Source organism: Phalacrocorax carbo, chromosome 1 (genome assembly GCF_963921805.1).
Source record: "Phalacrocorax carbo chromosome 1, bPhaCar2.1, whole genome shotgun sequence".
NCBI classification, from domain to species: Eukaryota; Metazoa; Chordata; class Aves; order Suliformes; family Phalacrocoracidae; genus Phalacrocorax; species Phalacrocorax carbo.
The window spans coordinates 81,806,772-81,821,508 of record NC_087513.1 but is presented as its reverse complement, the minus strand read 5'-3'; the positions used below and the strand labels follow the sequence as shown (position 1 = coordinate 81,821,508).

At 39.5% G+C, this 14,737-nt stretch overlaps 1 protein-coding gene across 1 annotated transcript in view; it reads right to left on the bottom strand.

The window, feature by feature from the left end:
- VWF (von Willebrand factor) overlaps positions 1-14,737 on the bottom strand; it is a 140,722-nt gene that overhangs the window by 56,155 nt on the left and 69,830 nt on the right. The window contains exons 28-30 of the mRNA XM_009513179.2: positions 11,340-12,679; positions 10,412-10,531; positions 7,844-7,987 (exon numbers count right to left, since the gene is read on the bottom strand). Of these exons, the coding sequence (XP_009511474.2) occupies positions 7,844-7,987; positions 10,412-10,531; positions 11,340-12,679 (1,604 nt within the window). The remainder of the gene's footprint in view (positions 1-7,843; positions 7,988-10,411; positions 10,532-11,339; positions 12,680-14,737) is intronic.

Here is a 14,737-nt window from a genome sequence, read left to right as displayed (position 1 = left end):
CTGTGGAGCAGAAATACGATTGCCTGAGGAATTCACTGAACAATTGTAAATAATACACACATTTGTAAAATACTGGAAGCCAGATCATAGATAATTCACCACCACACTACCAGAATACCTTGGCACACCTGAGCCGAAATAGCTCCTTTTCCACAGTACTGGTTTGGAGGTGACATTTCCTTGTCAAATGCCATTGCTTTCCCCAGCCTTTCCTGTTGTCTTATACACCTTACAATACGATACAATACATATACATACAATACATACAATACAATACTGACAGTCTTGTATCCCCTTCCCACATTATCCAGCCACATCATCTTCCCTGTTAGCCCATTATCTCTATTTCCTTCCCAGAGCATTAGCCTCATCTTCATGCGTCATCTCTCCACAGAGATGCCCATAACTACAGAGTAGAGCTGGGACCCACCAGTCACTGTCACCAGGCCCTGTCCACGGGAACAGGATCCAGAGGAGCTTCTCCTAATGCTTCCATCTATCATGCGCCGTTACCTCCACTAACAATCTCTTGTCTAGAGAGGGTCACATATTTTTCCAAGCAGTAATTTTCAAATAGAAGGATGCATGTTTGTTTAAATCCAAATGCTTTTCGAAAATGTCAATTACAATCAGAAGGGAAAAAAAAAAAAACCATACGAGAGAAAAATCAACAGAAAGCTTTCAACAGTATTTAAGAACAAGATGGGATGTTTCTCTTTTGTTTCTTGATATGTAATGATTATCTTTTAATTAGTTCTTCCAACAGTGCAGATTCATTCTGTTCTTCTCATGAGATTTTCATTCCCACTTTAATTCTGAATTCTATTTTATTTACAAAATGAGAACACTTTACAGTTTCTGGTCAGTGAAAATCTCAAAATTCTGAATGTTTTTCTACTTGCAACAAACTATATTTTAAAACATCATTATTAGTTGGATGATGGCAATTCCATTTCACAAACTACTATTCCTGACGAGAAAACATAACTAACCTCAGGTATTAATTCATGTCCTATAGAGCTGTCTCACAATCATTGCTACAAATGGTTTTGTTTTCCAGTAGTTACTCTTTGTGTCTTCTGTAGAAATAGATGGCATGTTAGCTATAAATAACTAAGGGATAAAACAAAACACAGAAAATAAAGATGATGGTATCCCAGTCCCTGAGATTGCTCCAGGATGGTAGCTGTGCCAGAAAATTGACTTATTTCCCTTTTGTCCTGTGAACAATTACTAAAAAAGTATTTCAGGTTTTAACTTTCAAAAATTTTAGGTTAAACTTTCACACAGTAAGAATCACAAATTATTTTTCATTCGTTTGTGAAAAGTACTTGGAATTTCTGTGTCTGTCTTTAACAACCCTTTCCCTTTCATGTGGTTGGTGTGGTCACCAGCTGCTCCAGCTCCATTATAATTTCTCCCATTAATTCTGAAAATTTTCAGAAACTTCCATACATATATGTAAACTGGAAAATCCATTATTTGTATATTTTCTAATAAAAAAAAATCAAGTTCCATTGTAATAGAACTAGGGACTATTTCAAAGTGCCCAAAAAACAATTACTCAATTTAATGCATGGAAAATTTGTTTTAGTGAACTAAAACTCTTTGGATTTCTCCCCTCAGTTTGAAGCCAGCTCTAGAGAGAAAAGCCAGGTGTCTGAAGGCATGATCAAATGAACACTTTCGTCCTGCTAGAGGGATTCAGAAAGTCACCATCCCAAGAAGGAAGCTGCCACTTCTCAGCTGTTTGTCTCTACATGTCACCAGGGCGGTTAATAACAAACCCCTCAAAGGCCATAATAAAAAATATTGACTGCTAATAAACGAACCAACTGAATATTTTCTTACTACTACACTGCAACGTAGCAGTAATCTGCCGTTTTCATACCAATAAAGGAAATTTAAAATGTTTACATTGAAATAAATATCTCTAAGCACAAGGCTATATTAAGACTGAAAGAAGAGTGTGCAGCATCTTGCATGTAATTATAACAGCTTTAAAATGGCCATGTCTGAATCACACTGGCTTCAGTTGTTATGAGACCACCTTGGGTCTTGTACAGGCCTTCAGTGGCTGACATCTGGGCCACTGCTGCTGCTGGCACCACTACTGCTTGCGCTGACATATCTACATACATTGCAAATGCATCTCTGGCTGCCTTAGAGCCGTAGCAAGCTGCTGGCAGACGGAAGGGTCCACTCCTCCAAGTGCACCAGCTGGGCATGCCTTCCCTGTCCCCTGCAGTCAGCACTGCTGCCCACCGGGCAGCGCAGCCAGCTGCCTCAGAAAACTCATCATGTCTGAAAAATAACTGTTCTAAAAAAAACAACAACAACAAAAAAAACCATCATTTTCAGTCAATCTGTCCCTTCCCTCAGCTCACTGAAGGCCCAATGCACATCCCTTCCTGCAGAAGGAAGGCAGTGCAAGTGTGCATCAGTGAGCTGTCAGGGGGCCGGGGCCGGGCCCTTCTGCAGCAGCTAGCTCTTCAGTCTGTTTAGCTGTATGGAACCACACCATCAGCTATTCCTTTTAGTGACGGACCCTAGAGAAAACCCAAATACTACTAGAAAAAACCATAAATCCTGCTCCATAAAAACAACAAAACTTTTTCTAACAGTGGCCAAAATATCATTTGCTGGCATTGACAAGGGGCATCACATAAGCTCCAGTGAAGTGAATGGGAGGTTTGCTATGGGCTAAGGGTTACACATTTTGAAGGATTTTCTCTGTGTGTGCAGGTGACCCTAAGCCTGGACTCACAGCCAACTTGTTCCAGCATTCTGAACATAGGAGTAAATTATATTAGTCTCATGTGTTATTGTTAACTATGGCTTCTATTTCTCACATATACAATGTGCTATCAAAAAAAAAAAAAAAAGACAACAAATCTTTGGAAGTCTTTGGAAGCAGAACGACTTCTATACTAAACATGTATTTTAGGCATTAGACATACAACCCATAAGAAATCAAGATGGAAGTCTCAAATCCAAAAGCCTCCATCACATACAAGAGAACAACCGAACTGAGAGCAGCATGACACACAACAAAAAAATTTGTTCCCAAAGACAGTGGACATGATGGGGAATGGGCATCTGGTCATCTGTCCCTGACCTCCTGCCCTCTCTTCTCCTGTGGCCTCCTAACATGTCATACTTATGCTGGTCCTGACAGGCATAAAGGCCACAATTAATTTCACACATACACATTCCCTTCCCAAATTTGACCGTCTAAACGTTTATCTTGTTAACTGAATATAAAGGCCTAGCTCGCAGGAGCACTGAGCCCTCAAGCAGCATTTCAGCTCAGTCAGTAGGATCTGATTGTTGGTCACTGGCCATGTCCAAGAAGAAACATAAATGAATAAAAAGAAAAAAAAATTTAAAAATATTGATCTATATGGTCACTTCAGAAAGGGCAAGTTGGTCTTTCCAAAGGCTGCCACCACAGCATGGCACTTTCTCCCCATCTTTCAGTACTGACACACTCCTGACTACGCTACAAAATACAAAACAGAAGTCATGTATGGAATAATTATTAAAGTAAAAGCAACAGAAGGTATCCTACAAAGACAGGGGAAAAAATGGAGAAGGAATGGCATCACTGCACAGTCTTCTTTCCACTAAGACTATAAACATTTGATGTCAAACTTCTGATAGTCAGAAAAGGCTTTATAAGAACTGGTTGCCTTTAACGTGTCTATCCAAAAAAAGGCTAATTAGCTGGATATATTTTTTTATATTATCCGATGCACATTCAAGCCAGAAACATATTCTGAAGTAATAATTCAGAATGGTTCATGTAGAGGTTCCTGCAAGGACTGAAAGCTGATTAAATGGACATAAAAAAGCTTTAAGGACAAAAGACAATCTGTTGAGAAGGGTTGGAGGTGTTTACTGGGAGTCTAAAGGGAATTACACCAGATTCTCCCTTATTAATAATTTCATTAATGATTTGGATAAAGGAAGAAAAACTTGTAAAAAGGCATGCTAATCTGAATCACATATATTAGATTGGGAGCAATTATGAACACCATGGAATGAACTGAAAGAGCACAAGGTGCCCTAGAAATGTTTGAAATACATCCAAGAAATAAAAAAACGTGGTTCATCCCAGAATATGCCAATCTAGAGGGAAATAAACCAACAAACAGACATTTAATTGTTTAGTGGGTGCCTCAGAGAAAGCAGAAACTGCTTAAAAGCAACCTTTACAATTATTTTCTTTAATTTTGTCTGAAAAGAGGAATAAAATGTAAAACCCCTGTGAGGATCTGTGGAGTTGTGACAGATGGGGGATTCCAGCTAGGCGGAGGTTCCTGCTGGGAACTTTTGAATCTGCGCCTTAAGTGGCCTCAGTGGTTTCACTAACACTTCTGCAACATCTTGACCAAAAAAGAGAAACTAATACAAGAGGTCTTAATCACCCACAAGTACCAAAAGCTGCCTGGGAAAGAAGCAAAAAAGAAATGGCTCCTCAGCACTTGAAGAAGTAGAGAAAAAGCCACAGGCTAGGAAGCCCATGGAAAGTCAGTCCAGAGTGCATCTATTTAACTAAGAACTTGTGCGATCAGGAACAACCCTTCATGATGATAATCCTGAAGCTGGTATTTATATCTTAATTTAGGATCTTGACTAGACATTAAATTGCATTTCTTTTTAACTGAAACTAGCAGATTATTTTAATCTTGAAACAAAATAGCTATAGCAGATTAATCCCACAGATCAATGCTTTAAATAGTCAATTCTTAGCACATTGATATGCTCGCATTAATGCATGCCAATTAACAGAATGGCTGTACTCTTCATGCACAGCACAGATTCATCAGTCCAACAGCCCACCAGCACTGAAGGGAGGCAGCTATGAAGCCCCCAAACCTCTCCTCTGCTTTCCTGGCTCTGCAGGTCAGAAATCCTGCATCTCTCATACCACCAAGGGGTTCTCATGACCCTGGGCTCTACCAGGACCACATTCAACTCATGAACCTTGTAAGAAATGAACTAATAAAACAAGCAAGCAAACAAACAAACAAACAAAAAAACTGCCAGGACAGTGAATTAAAATAGCTCAGGGAGTAATAGGCACCCAAAGCTAGCTTAAGAAAGCAGCTGACACTACCAATTCAGAAACAGTAGTGGGAAAGCAAGCGGAGAAGACCTTTGTGTTTCAATGGATCAAAGTCCTTAGATCAGGGCAGCTGCTGGCAAAACCATGGCCTTGGGTGGGTGATGGGGAGGTAGATTCTGAAAATTCTGCATAGACTGCATCACTCAGGGCAGAGATCTGAATAAAGAAAAGTGCTATGGTGGGACTTTGCTTCCTGAACCACAATGCGGGTTTAGAAAGGAAACATTTATGCCTTTTCTTAATCATGACAAGCAAAGCTGAAATGCTGCTATTCAAATATGTTAATAACTACAGAAAGGTTCAGTAAAAATGTTTAAGATTTTTTTTCCTAAAGGAGGTGGGGGGAACCACACATTTCTTTCCCTAACAATGCTTTTAATACAGTTGAGCCACATAGATCATACCTCCTCCAAATTTTGAGTCTGAGGCAGGCAATAGGCATGGAAAACATCAGCCTAACTGAGCTACTTTCAGTACAGGTATAAGGAAGCAAAAGTATGGTTTGATAAAGCATTAAGCAGTATTTACTGTCCGGGCTGATCACTGTGTTCCCTACGATACTCCTAATACTCAGGAATTCTGAACACAAGCATGTTTTTGTGATTCTCAGTTCTCTTGCATAGATCACTGTTCTAGCTGAATGAGGGCTTATACAGTTAGCTCTTCCTTACGAGTACCTTTTTAATTTCTTAGGTGAAGTTGTACACAATTTCATTATGTCTGAATATCCCCAGAGCTTCTTCTCAGTAGGCTACCTGAGCCAAAATTTGCATGATATTATCTTATTGCATAAGCATGGGAAAGCTTTGTGGTATAGGCTGCTCTTTTTTTTGTTCTGCCTGTGCCATCAAATATTCTGTAGTTTTTCATTATTTACTAATAAAATGTAGCTGTCTCCTGGAGTTCCCTTATCGTTAAATGAAACGGAAAAGGGAAGGCTTTATGCAGTAAGACTTTTGCAGTGATGCCAACAGAGCCTACAGTTGCTCTCTGCGTGTATAGCTTTTTTGACAGAAATAGGATGATTTGGATCAGCAAAGATAGAATAAAGATTAGACGGGATTATGTTTCTACCTTAGGGAAGCCAGTGCAAATGAGAAGAAGCAGCGCTGGTCTGATGGTAAGGACATTTTTGATAGGTAAATCTTGATGAAGCCCTCCATAGGCTAGAAAATATTTCCAAAGTTACCTGGGGAACTGCAACATCCAGACTGAGCCATCTACACTTTTTAAGCAGCCTCTGCATTTCCAGAGGCCGAGCACAGACAGAATGACATGAATGACCATGCATTTCCCATGGATGCTGAGTCTCCTACAGAGTCAGCTAAATTCACACACATTACAAGGTGCAGGACAGGACCACAGTGACTTATTTTCATTACTTCATTTGGGAGGAACTACTTCTGCTCTATTCCATTTTGGTTCATTATACCACATCCCTCATCATGGTCTCTGAGCATTTTCCAATGAGACATAAACAAATCACTAACGAGTATGTCATGTGGCTGCCTCTCCCCTTTCATTTCCCAAAGGCCATGTTTTCTCTGTTTATCCTGCAGTTCAGTGTGGCTTTCTATACACATTACATGGAAGGCTTCATGAAACTTATCTATTTGTACGTAACAATTTATCCCACAATGAGCCTATAGAAGTCTCATCAGCCATCTGGTATTTTTATTTCTCCAGGCTGAGAAAGCAATCATGGCTAATCCTCCTGCGAACTATGGAAGTCAGGTTTTATTTCTCACTTTTCTGTACCAATAACTCTTTACAGTCTGAAGTAGGCCAAAGACCCTAAAATTCTGTGTACTCCTCTAGTCTTATAGGACCCTAATGCTAGGCGGCTGCCAGAGCAAATGTGGTTCCAGTCCAGAAGAACAAAATTCTCAGGGTATCTGACGAAAGATCAGATATGCTGTAGGAGAATCATTTTTTGTGCTGAACCCTACAACTGATACATATGTGTGTACTGAATTTCCATAGACACAGTGGGAAATCTGTGTTATGTTTTAGCACGTGAAAATTGAAGTGGAGATGTTTTTCAGGATGCAGTTGTCTGGAACAGAAGATAATGTTTCACAAGTAACTCTTCAGCTAAGGTGCCGCCTTAGGTGATCATTGCTCCCTGGCACCATCCCCAGCCTTGTGCCAGCCCAAGTCCTTGTGGGACCAGCATGGCAACTTGGATGAGGACCTGAACCACTCAGAATATAACTACTGTTTTTCTAAGTTATTTTTCAACCAGATCAGTTACACTGGTTCAGCACAGAGTAACAAACATCTGGCGAGGACAGCTATTGAAGTCACATAAGCAGTTCTGCTGCTAAATGTCTAATCAACTAATTCATGCCGAAAGGTTAACGATCAGAGTCTTCACTTCTTAATTATGTTTTGTTTGCTTGAAAGATAGTGAATGCAAATCCTGAGAATCACTTCAAGGCTAAAAAGAGACTGGTCTTCTTCCTTCCAAAATACATTAGGATAAATACTAATCTGAGTAACTCTCGGTTACATTTTAAAAGAGAAAATTGAATTTTTACCAAGGAATGTACACGTAGTAAAGAGATGAGTGAACTAAAAAAACCTGACAGTCCTTCTGCATAACACTACCACAATAGCACTGACAAGAATTGGTGGTTAAGGCTAGACTGTATTTAGAATTTCTGGGGTTTTTCCACTTGTTTAAACATCAACATCCACATAATTACTCACCGAGTCTGGTAGGACCTTGCTCCCTTTGTTGAATTGAGTGCACCATCTCTACAAGGTTTTCAGTCTCTTGAGGCATATTCCATGAAATTTCTAGATTATTTTCCCTGGCATACTGGAGAACTGACACATGAATTGAAGTATTGCCTGAAGCAGAAAGCAGAAAATAAACATTTTAAGCAGTGCAAATGAATGTCTTTTAAAAAATCTAAAGGATACATTGTGGTTGTGTTTTACATTAAGCACAACTGGACGGCAATTTTCCATCAGAGTGTTAAAGCTGCATTTTCAATCAGAAGATCAAACTGAACTCTTCCCAGGGGAAAAAAATATGCAAGTATTGCTGGCAACAGTTGCTTTTCTGTCAGGCATCAGCAAGCAGTATTTTACCTCAGATCAGTTTGACCATGATGGGAGAATTTCAGTTTACTGATCTCCAAATCTTATTGCTTTTCCATTTTAAAATTGTCTAAACATCCCTTTTTTAATGTGCACATAGTTTCGCAAAGGGAGTAGTTTGCTGCCCCATTTGTATGATTGTCCATGCTCCCCCGAATGACTATGTCATGCAAATTTCCCCTCCATCATGCAATACTTGAGTGGCATGCATCAGGCTGCAGCATAGGACACAGTACACCCAAGGAGCATGACCTGCAAAGGGGAATGAAGAGAAATAGCAAGTTTTGCTGTTCTCTGACATCCTAGTTCTGTTACGCATTATGTAAGAAGTATGAATAAAACTATTAACAGAAGGTTGATATAAGAAGTTAATAAATATCAGACTTGCAGAATTGAACTGGGCAATTCATGAGAAGAAACTTTTTCACAGTGAGGACAGTCAACCATTGGAATAGTCTCCCCAGGGAAGTGGTTGACTCGGCCACATTGGACCCTTTTAAGACTCAGCTGGACAGGGTGCTGGGCCATCTTGTCTAGACTGTGCTCTTCCTAGAAAGGTTGGACTAGATGCTCCCTGAGGTCCCTTCCAGTCTGTGATTCTGTGAATACATTGTTTATAATGATCATCTGTACCTCTCCTCATGGTCTTAGAAGGACTTCTACTGTATACTGAAGACACTTATGTATATAGCATATTATTCTTGTATCAATGCTTTGTAAAATATTTTTAAATGAAGTTAATAATAATTGTAATTTCATGTACACAAAAGTTGCAGCCCTGTATTGATCTGAATATTGTCTGCTCACTACACTTCACAATTTGTCTGCAGTCTTCCTAAGGATTTTAAAATCAAGGTCCTAGTGAGGAGCCATTTCATAGCTACATTATTATTGTCATGTTGTTAGTGATGTAACATTTGCCATTACAGTCTTCAAAGATAAGGAAAACAGCTAGGCTAAAATAAATTGCCTTAATTGTTTTATTTAGATTGTGTTTATTTGACTTGGCTTGCTTCTCTATATCTTGCATGTACACAATTTTCAGAAACAGAGTGTCTTCCATGTACGATGTCTAAAAAAAAATCTAAGTTATTCTAGACGTACAGAAATGCTATACTTTTCCTCTATGAGTAAAAGTGCTCGTAATCACCACTTTGGAAGCACAGATATAATACAAACATATCAATGGCCAGCGGCAAAACACCAGCAGCAATGGTAGTTGCCTCACGGAAATGGTTGAATGCTGAATTGAAAAAGTGTAATTCTGATCAAAACCCCAGGTTTGTTAATACAAGTGTTACTAGGAGAATGCAGGATCCTGTGCAGCCCCTGCCAAGTGGGCAGAGTTGGTACAAGGGCACACAATGTCCTGATTTACTACATGTGCCCCATGGTCCCTTCATGCATGTGCAGGATATGTGGCAATCTGCCAGGGTGGCTGCACTGGTAATACCTGGGCTCAGTGACCTAACTAGAGGTGTTCTTCCCATCACTACATACTCCGCAAGCTCAGTGAGTCTAGCAGTCCCAAAAAGTGTCTATCATCCAACACAGTTCAGGAAATAAATCTTAAATTCAGTTCTAGCACCTGAAGTTAGACAAAAACGCCGGTCAGAGCCAGAAATGCCCATTCCAAAGACCAAAATCCTGCAGCTGGACCAAACGTGAACCAAAAACCCTCTGAATTATCCATTCTGTCTTGAACCAGAACTGAACTATTATTTTCAAGTCTATTGAACCTAATTCAGAACTGAGCCAAAACCCAACATGTATTTTTGCTTTTTTGGCCACAGAATAACAGTTCAGCTAAATCTCCATCCTCTGACAGGCACCTCTTTGCCTGTTTGGCACACACACTTATGTCCAGTACAGTATAAAGGGAAGTGCTCATCAGAGCTGCTGTCCTAGATATTCCTCATCACGCTGTTCCCTAAAGTAGATGTCACACCTTTACTTACCTGAACCAGAAGTGCTTGGTTCAGGAGGAAACCGAACAGCATCTCAACCAAAAGCTTTACTAGCTTGATTTCCCCAATATAAACTTAAAATTTTTTTGAGGGATTGGAATGGGTCATTTTAAAAATAAAAACAAAAAATACTGAGAAGGTGTTACGTCTTGTATAGCAAAATAACACGAAGAGTCTTTATGCATTTGAGTTGAGAGATACGTACTGATCTCAACACTTCTAATGAATGCCTGTACAAAGTTTTTCATTTCCTCAAACTCTGATGCTCCAATATTGGAACTTCCATCCAGAAGAAACATAACATCCATTGGTTTGTTGCACAGCTCTGAGGGGGAAAGGGAAGGAAAAAAAAAGGAAAAAATAAAAAAAGGTTATTTATGCATAATACCCAGAAGTAGCATCTGCTAATCATTTAACCATTGGTAGAAGCAAAAAGGGCAGATACACCTGTATTTTGGGAAAACGTAGGAGGATAATGACCAGTTTAAATAATAAGTGATGACCCTTTAAGGAAAGCTTTGAGATTTATATTCAGTGGGATACAACGGTATTTCAATCCCTGCTTTTTTTCTACTAATGCTATATTACTCTCAGGGGACTAAAACAACAGCAAACAAAAAAAAAAGCCCAAAACAAAAAAAAGCAACAACAACAAAACCTCAACAACAAACAGAACAAAACAAAAAATTCCCACACCCCACCCCCCCCAAAAAAAAAAAAAAAAAACAACAAAATAAGCAAATAAAAAAAACCCCAAGCAAACAAACAAACAAAAAAACCACCACAAAACCAATGAAGCCTCTTCAGGAAAGAGGAATTTTAACTTGCTTGAGGTAGGCAGATGAGAATAACTTTTTTCTTCTGTCACCTCACATTCTATCTGAGATCTACTGTACTTTAATGACAAATGGAGCCAAGGACTTCTGAGCTACTGAAGGCTGGCTACGGAGCCATAGGTACTGCTGATCTGGGGCAGCACCCTCAGATGTCACTGAAGATAAATGCCCTTGACATTTGGGCAAGATACCAAATGAGATATGGAACCCTCTTCAAATTTCAGTGATGTGAGGGGGAAATAGAGGAGACAGGGGAGAGGAAAGAGGGAATTACACAGAAAATTCACCCAACTTTACCTGGAATTTCTGTCCAAAGTTTATGAGAACAGCATGACTGCAGCACTAATTCAGGTGCTTCTTCAATTAGTGTGCTATAACTGTGCAAGATTATTGGGTGATTAGGCTGACTGATCCTTCTGAGCTCTTCAATATTTGCACTGGGGGTTATGCCTATGGGAATAACATTTATGCTCCTGGGAGGTCGTGTGATAACATCAGTGGAAGGGCTGGATGACACCATATATACCAAGTGAGGAACATCTTGCCTGCCCCCATTCACTGGTGTAAACGTGTGTTTGGAAATATAATCGAGGGCACTTCCAGTGTTGGTAGCCTTCCCTCCTTGGTAGGGTATGTTCCTCACCTTCTCAATAATACTCTCCTTTGACTGTATTTCCCTAAAGGAATACTCCAGACTGACAGTCTCTGAATACTGCATGACTGTAACATGAATGTCTTCCTGTCCTACATTCATTCCTGTGATCACCCTCTCAAGGAACTTTTTGATGATATTGAAGTTTTCCTCCCCAACATTGTCGGATCCTTCCACAATAAAAGCAATGTCCAGCCTTTTGCTGGTGGGTTTTTCTGAAATGGGTGGTGGTGCTGTGAGACCCACAGAGGGAAATAAGACACTGGATATTGTTGGAGTGGATGTAGCTTCTATCAGAGGACCTTCTTCAGGTCCAAGATCACACAGATGATCAATGAGGAGATCCCTATTATCCATTAGCTCTAACACGTTGTTCATTAGAAAGGCTTTATTGTCTGGTGACTGCTTTTCAATGAACCTGATTTGCTCCACATTAACGTAAGGTCCAATCCCCACAGGCATTACTGTGATTTTTTTATTCTTCAAAGCTGTGAGGATGCTACGGAGTTTTCCTGGAGATTTGCTTGCTATAAATAGCACTGCAATTCTGGCAGCATTGGTCCTTTCTGCTTTTCCAAACACATGAAACACAGTGTATTTAAGGACTTCAGCGGCAGATGCTACTTCATCACCTGTGTATTTTATGCTTTGGACAATTTTTCTCATCTGGGACTGTGTTTTGATATCTTTAAGGCCAAGATAGATTGTGGGGCCAGCCCTGTACACCAGAATTGACACTCGGATTTTCTTCTGAGAGATGTGGAGTTTCTTCATCATGCCAGTTATGAAAGTCTTTAGCTGTTCAAAGTCCTCCTCTGACAGTTTATTGGAGCCATCCATTAGGAAGGCTAAGTCCATCATCTTGCTGCATGAGTATTCACTGGGTGTTAGTTCAATGTCCTCCTCTGGAACAGGCGTTGTCGGTGTTAGGGTGTCTTCCACTGGTTCACAGGCTACACAGGTTAAGTTCTTCCCTTCACACAGGCTACAGAAATCACAGAATTTAACTGTAAAATATCAATGCTTATAATAACATATCACCCACATCTAATAAAAGAATGTCCATACAGAAACAGTTAAATAACTCAAAAACACAACAAAAACAAAACACGATGCAAGTGATTTTCTCCCCAGCCCATTTCCCCAGAACTCCCTGCAAGGTATTATACAGCTAAATCCTGTACGTTCATGCACATCTGTTTAGATCCAGGAAACATATGACAAACTATGATGTGTTTGTCAGAGGAAACTCTCTTTATAACAGCCTTCGGCAGAACATGAAATCTGTGTCTGGAAACCCACTGCGCTTGAGCAATGCAGCTACCTGCAAGCCATTTGTGGATGAACTGGCAGATCTGGTTTGCTTCACAAGGAAGAAAAACATGAGGCAAACTGGATGTAGTTAACACAAAGTAGAGTAGGAAAGATGCTTTTAGCTCTGATATGACTTAGCAGACTCTGTGAGGAGGCTAGGTTTACCTAGATTTTTACCTTAGTGAAAATAACAAACAGCCTTTTTTCTACCTCTGAAGTGTATTACTTTCCTTTTCTTTTTCCTGATTTCTTTTTGTTTGGAATACAGCTTTGGCACATGTTTATCCTCCATTTTTTAATGTCTCCTTTGTTATCTTCTTATTTACCATATTGTCTGTTTCAGTCCCTTTTCTCATATCAAATGATGTATTTCATCCATAGCTGTCATCTCTTTAGTCCTATTTGTCTTCCCTCAACATTTCAACCCACCTCCATTAGTACATTTTTCTCTTCTGCTTTCCGTCTCAGCTCCCATTTTTCTTTTTCCCCCATCCCTACCTTTTTCACTGTTCATCCTTCTGCGGCGCCATGAGATCTTTCACCTCTGTCACCCTGCACCTTTTAGTAACTTGTTTATAATCCATCTCTTTCTAGCTTTAGCAAGGCTTTAACACTTCTGCCCTTCTAATTCCTGGTTGCCTGATTCTTTTTACTTCACTTATCAGAGCAAAGAACATGACTGTACCCATGCACAGGGTGGTACAGACTCAGCCAATATATTTTTCTTGTCTTACTGGACACTCCAAGAAACAGAATAGGAAAAGTTTTTGAAGAGCAAGGACCAAAAAAATGCTTATTTTCACTGCCATAGAAAACCCAGGATGTACACACTAAAAAAATTAGTACTGGAAGAAGGTGCCATTTTCTGGGAAAACACTTCACTTTACACATGGCACCTTCATTTAAGTCCTCTTAGTTGAAGTGCTACGTTCCTTTCAAGCTGCTTTTAGTATCTTCCTAATTGAAGAATGCACAGCTACTTTTGGCATTAACATATAGCAACAGAAGATTTATTATTTTAATCCTAATATGAGTGAACCTCTTCTAGTTTCCAATTTCCTTTGGATATTTTCTATAAAATTCATTTTTGTGCAATATTTTCTATTGTTTGTACAGATGGTGTAGGCATCTAAATTAGGTGACAGCTATGCAAAAGGATGTTTCCCTAGTGAGGTAAGTTTTCCTAATGTTCTGAAATCTTTTGTGAGCAGCGGCCACAATTAACATTTAAATCAACATTTAAGATATAATATTATAAAGGATTACAAAAATTAGGGAACAGAGACTCATTTATGAAGACTCTTTTTAGACCTTTTGATGGAATTCAAGGCTCTTCACGTACACTATTAAAAAAAAACACCAGAAAAAGAAAAATTTAATTGATTAACCTAACAGTCTCATGCCCTGGGTTTATAGCACAGATGTACGCTAGCCCCCACAAGAGGCCAGGAATTCAAAGTTCATACCCATTCAGAGCTTCTGTGAGGTTCAGGGCATTTGGAGCCAAGGTGTTAGTCTGGGCTAATAGCTGCTGCAGTTTTACAACTCAGTTTCTATTAAATATGATCAAATTACAAGATGGAAAACTCTTTCATATTCACAGTGTTATAGGCAACTAGTGAAAATATCCATCAAGGGCCTAAACATCCAGAGAAAGCCAAACTTTCAGGTACTACAGGCCATGGCATAATATGCCACTGGGCAGCATACAGAATGAAAATCTGTCTCT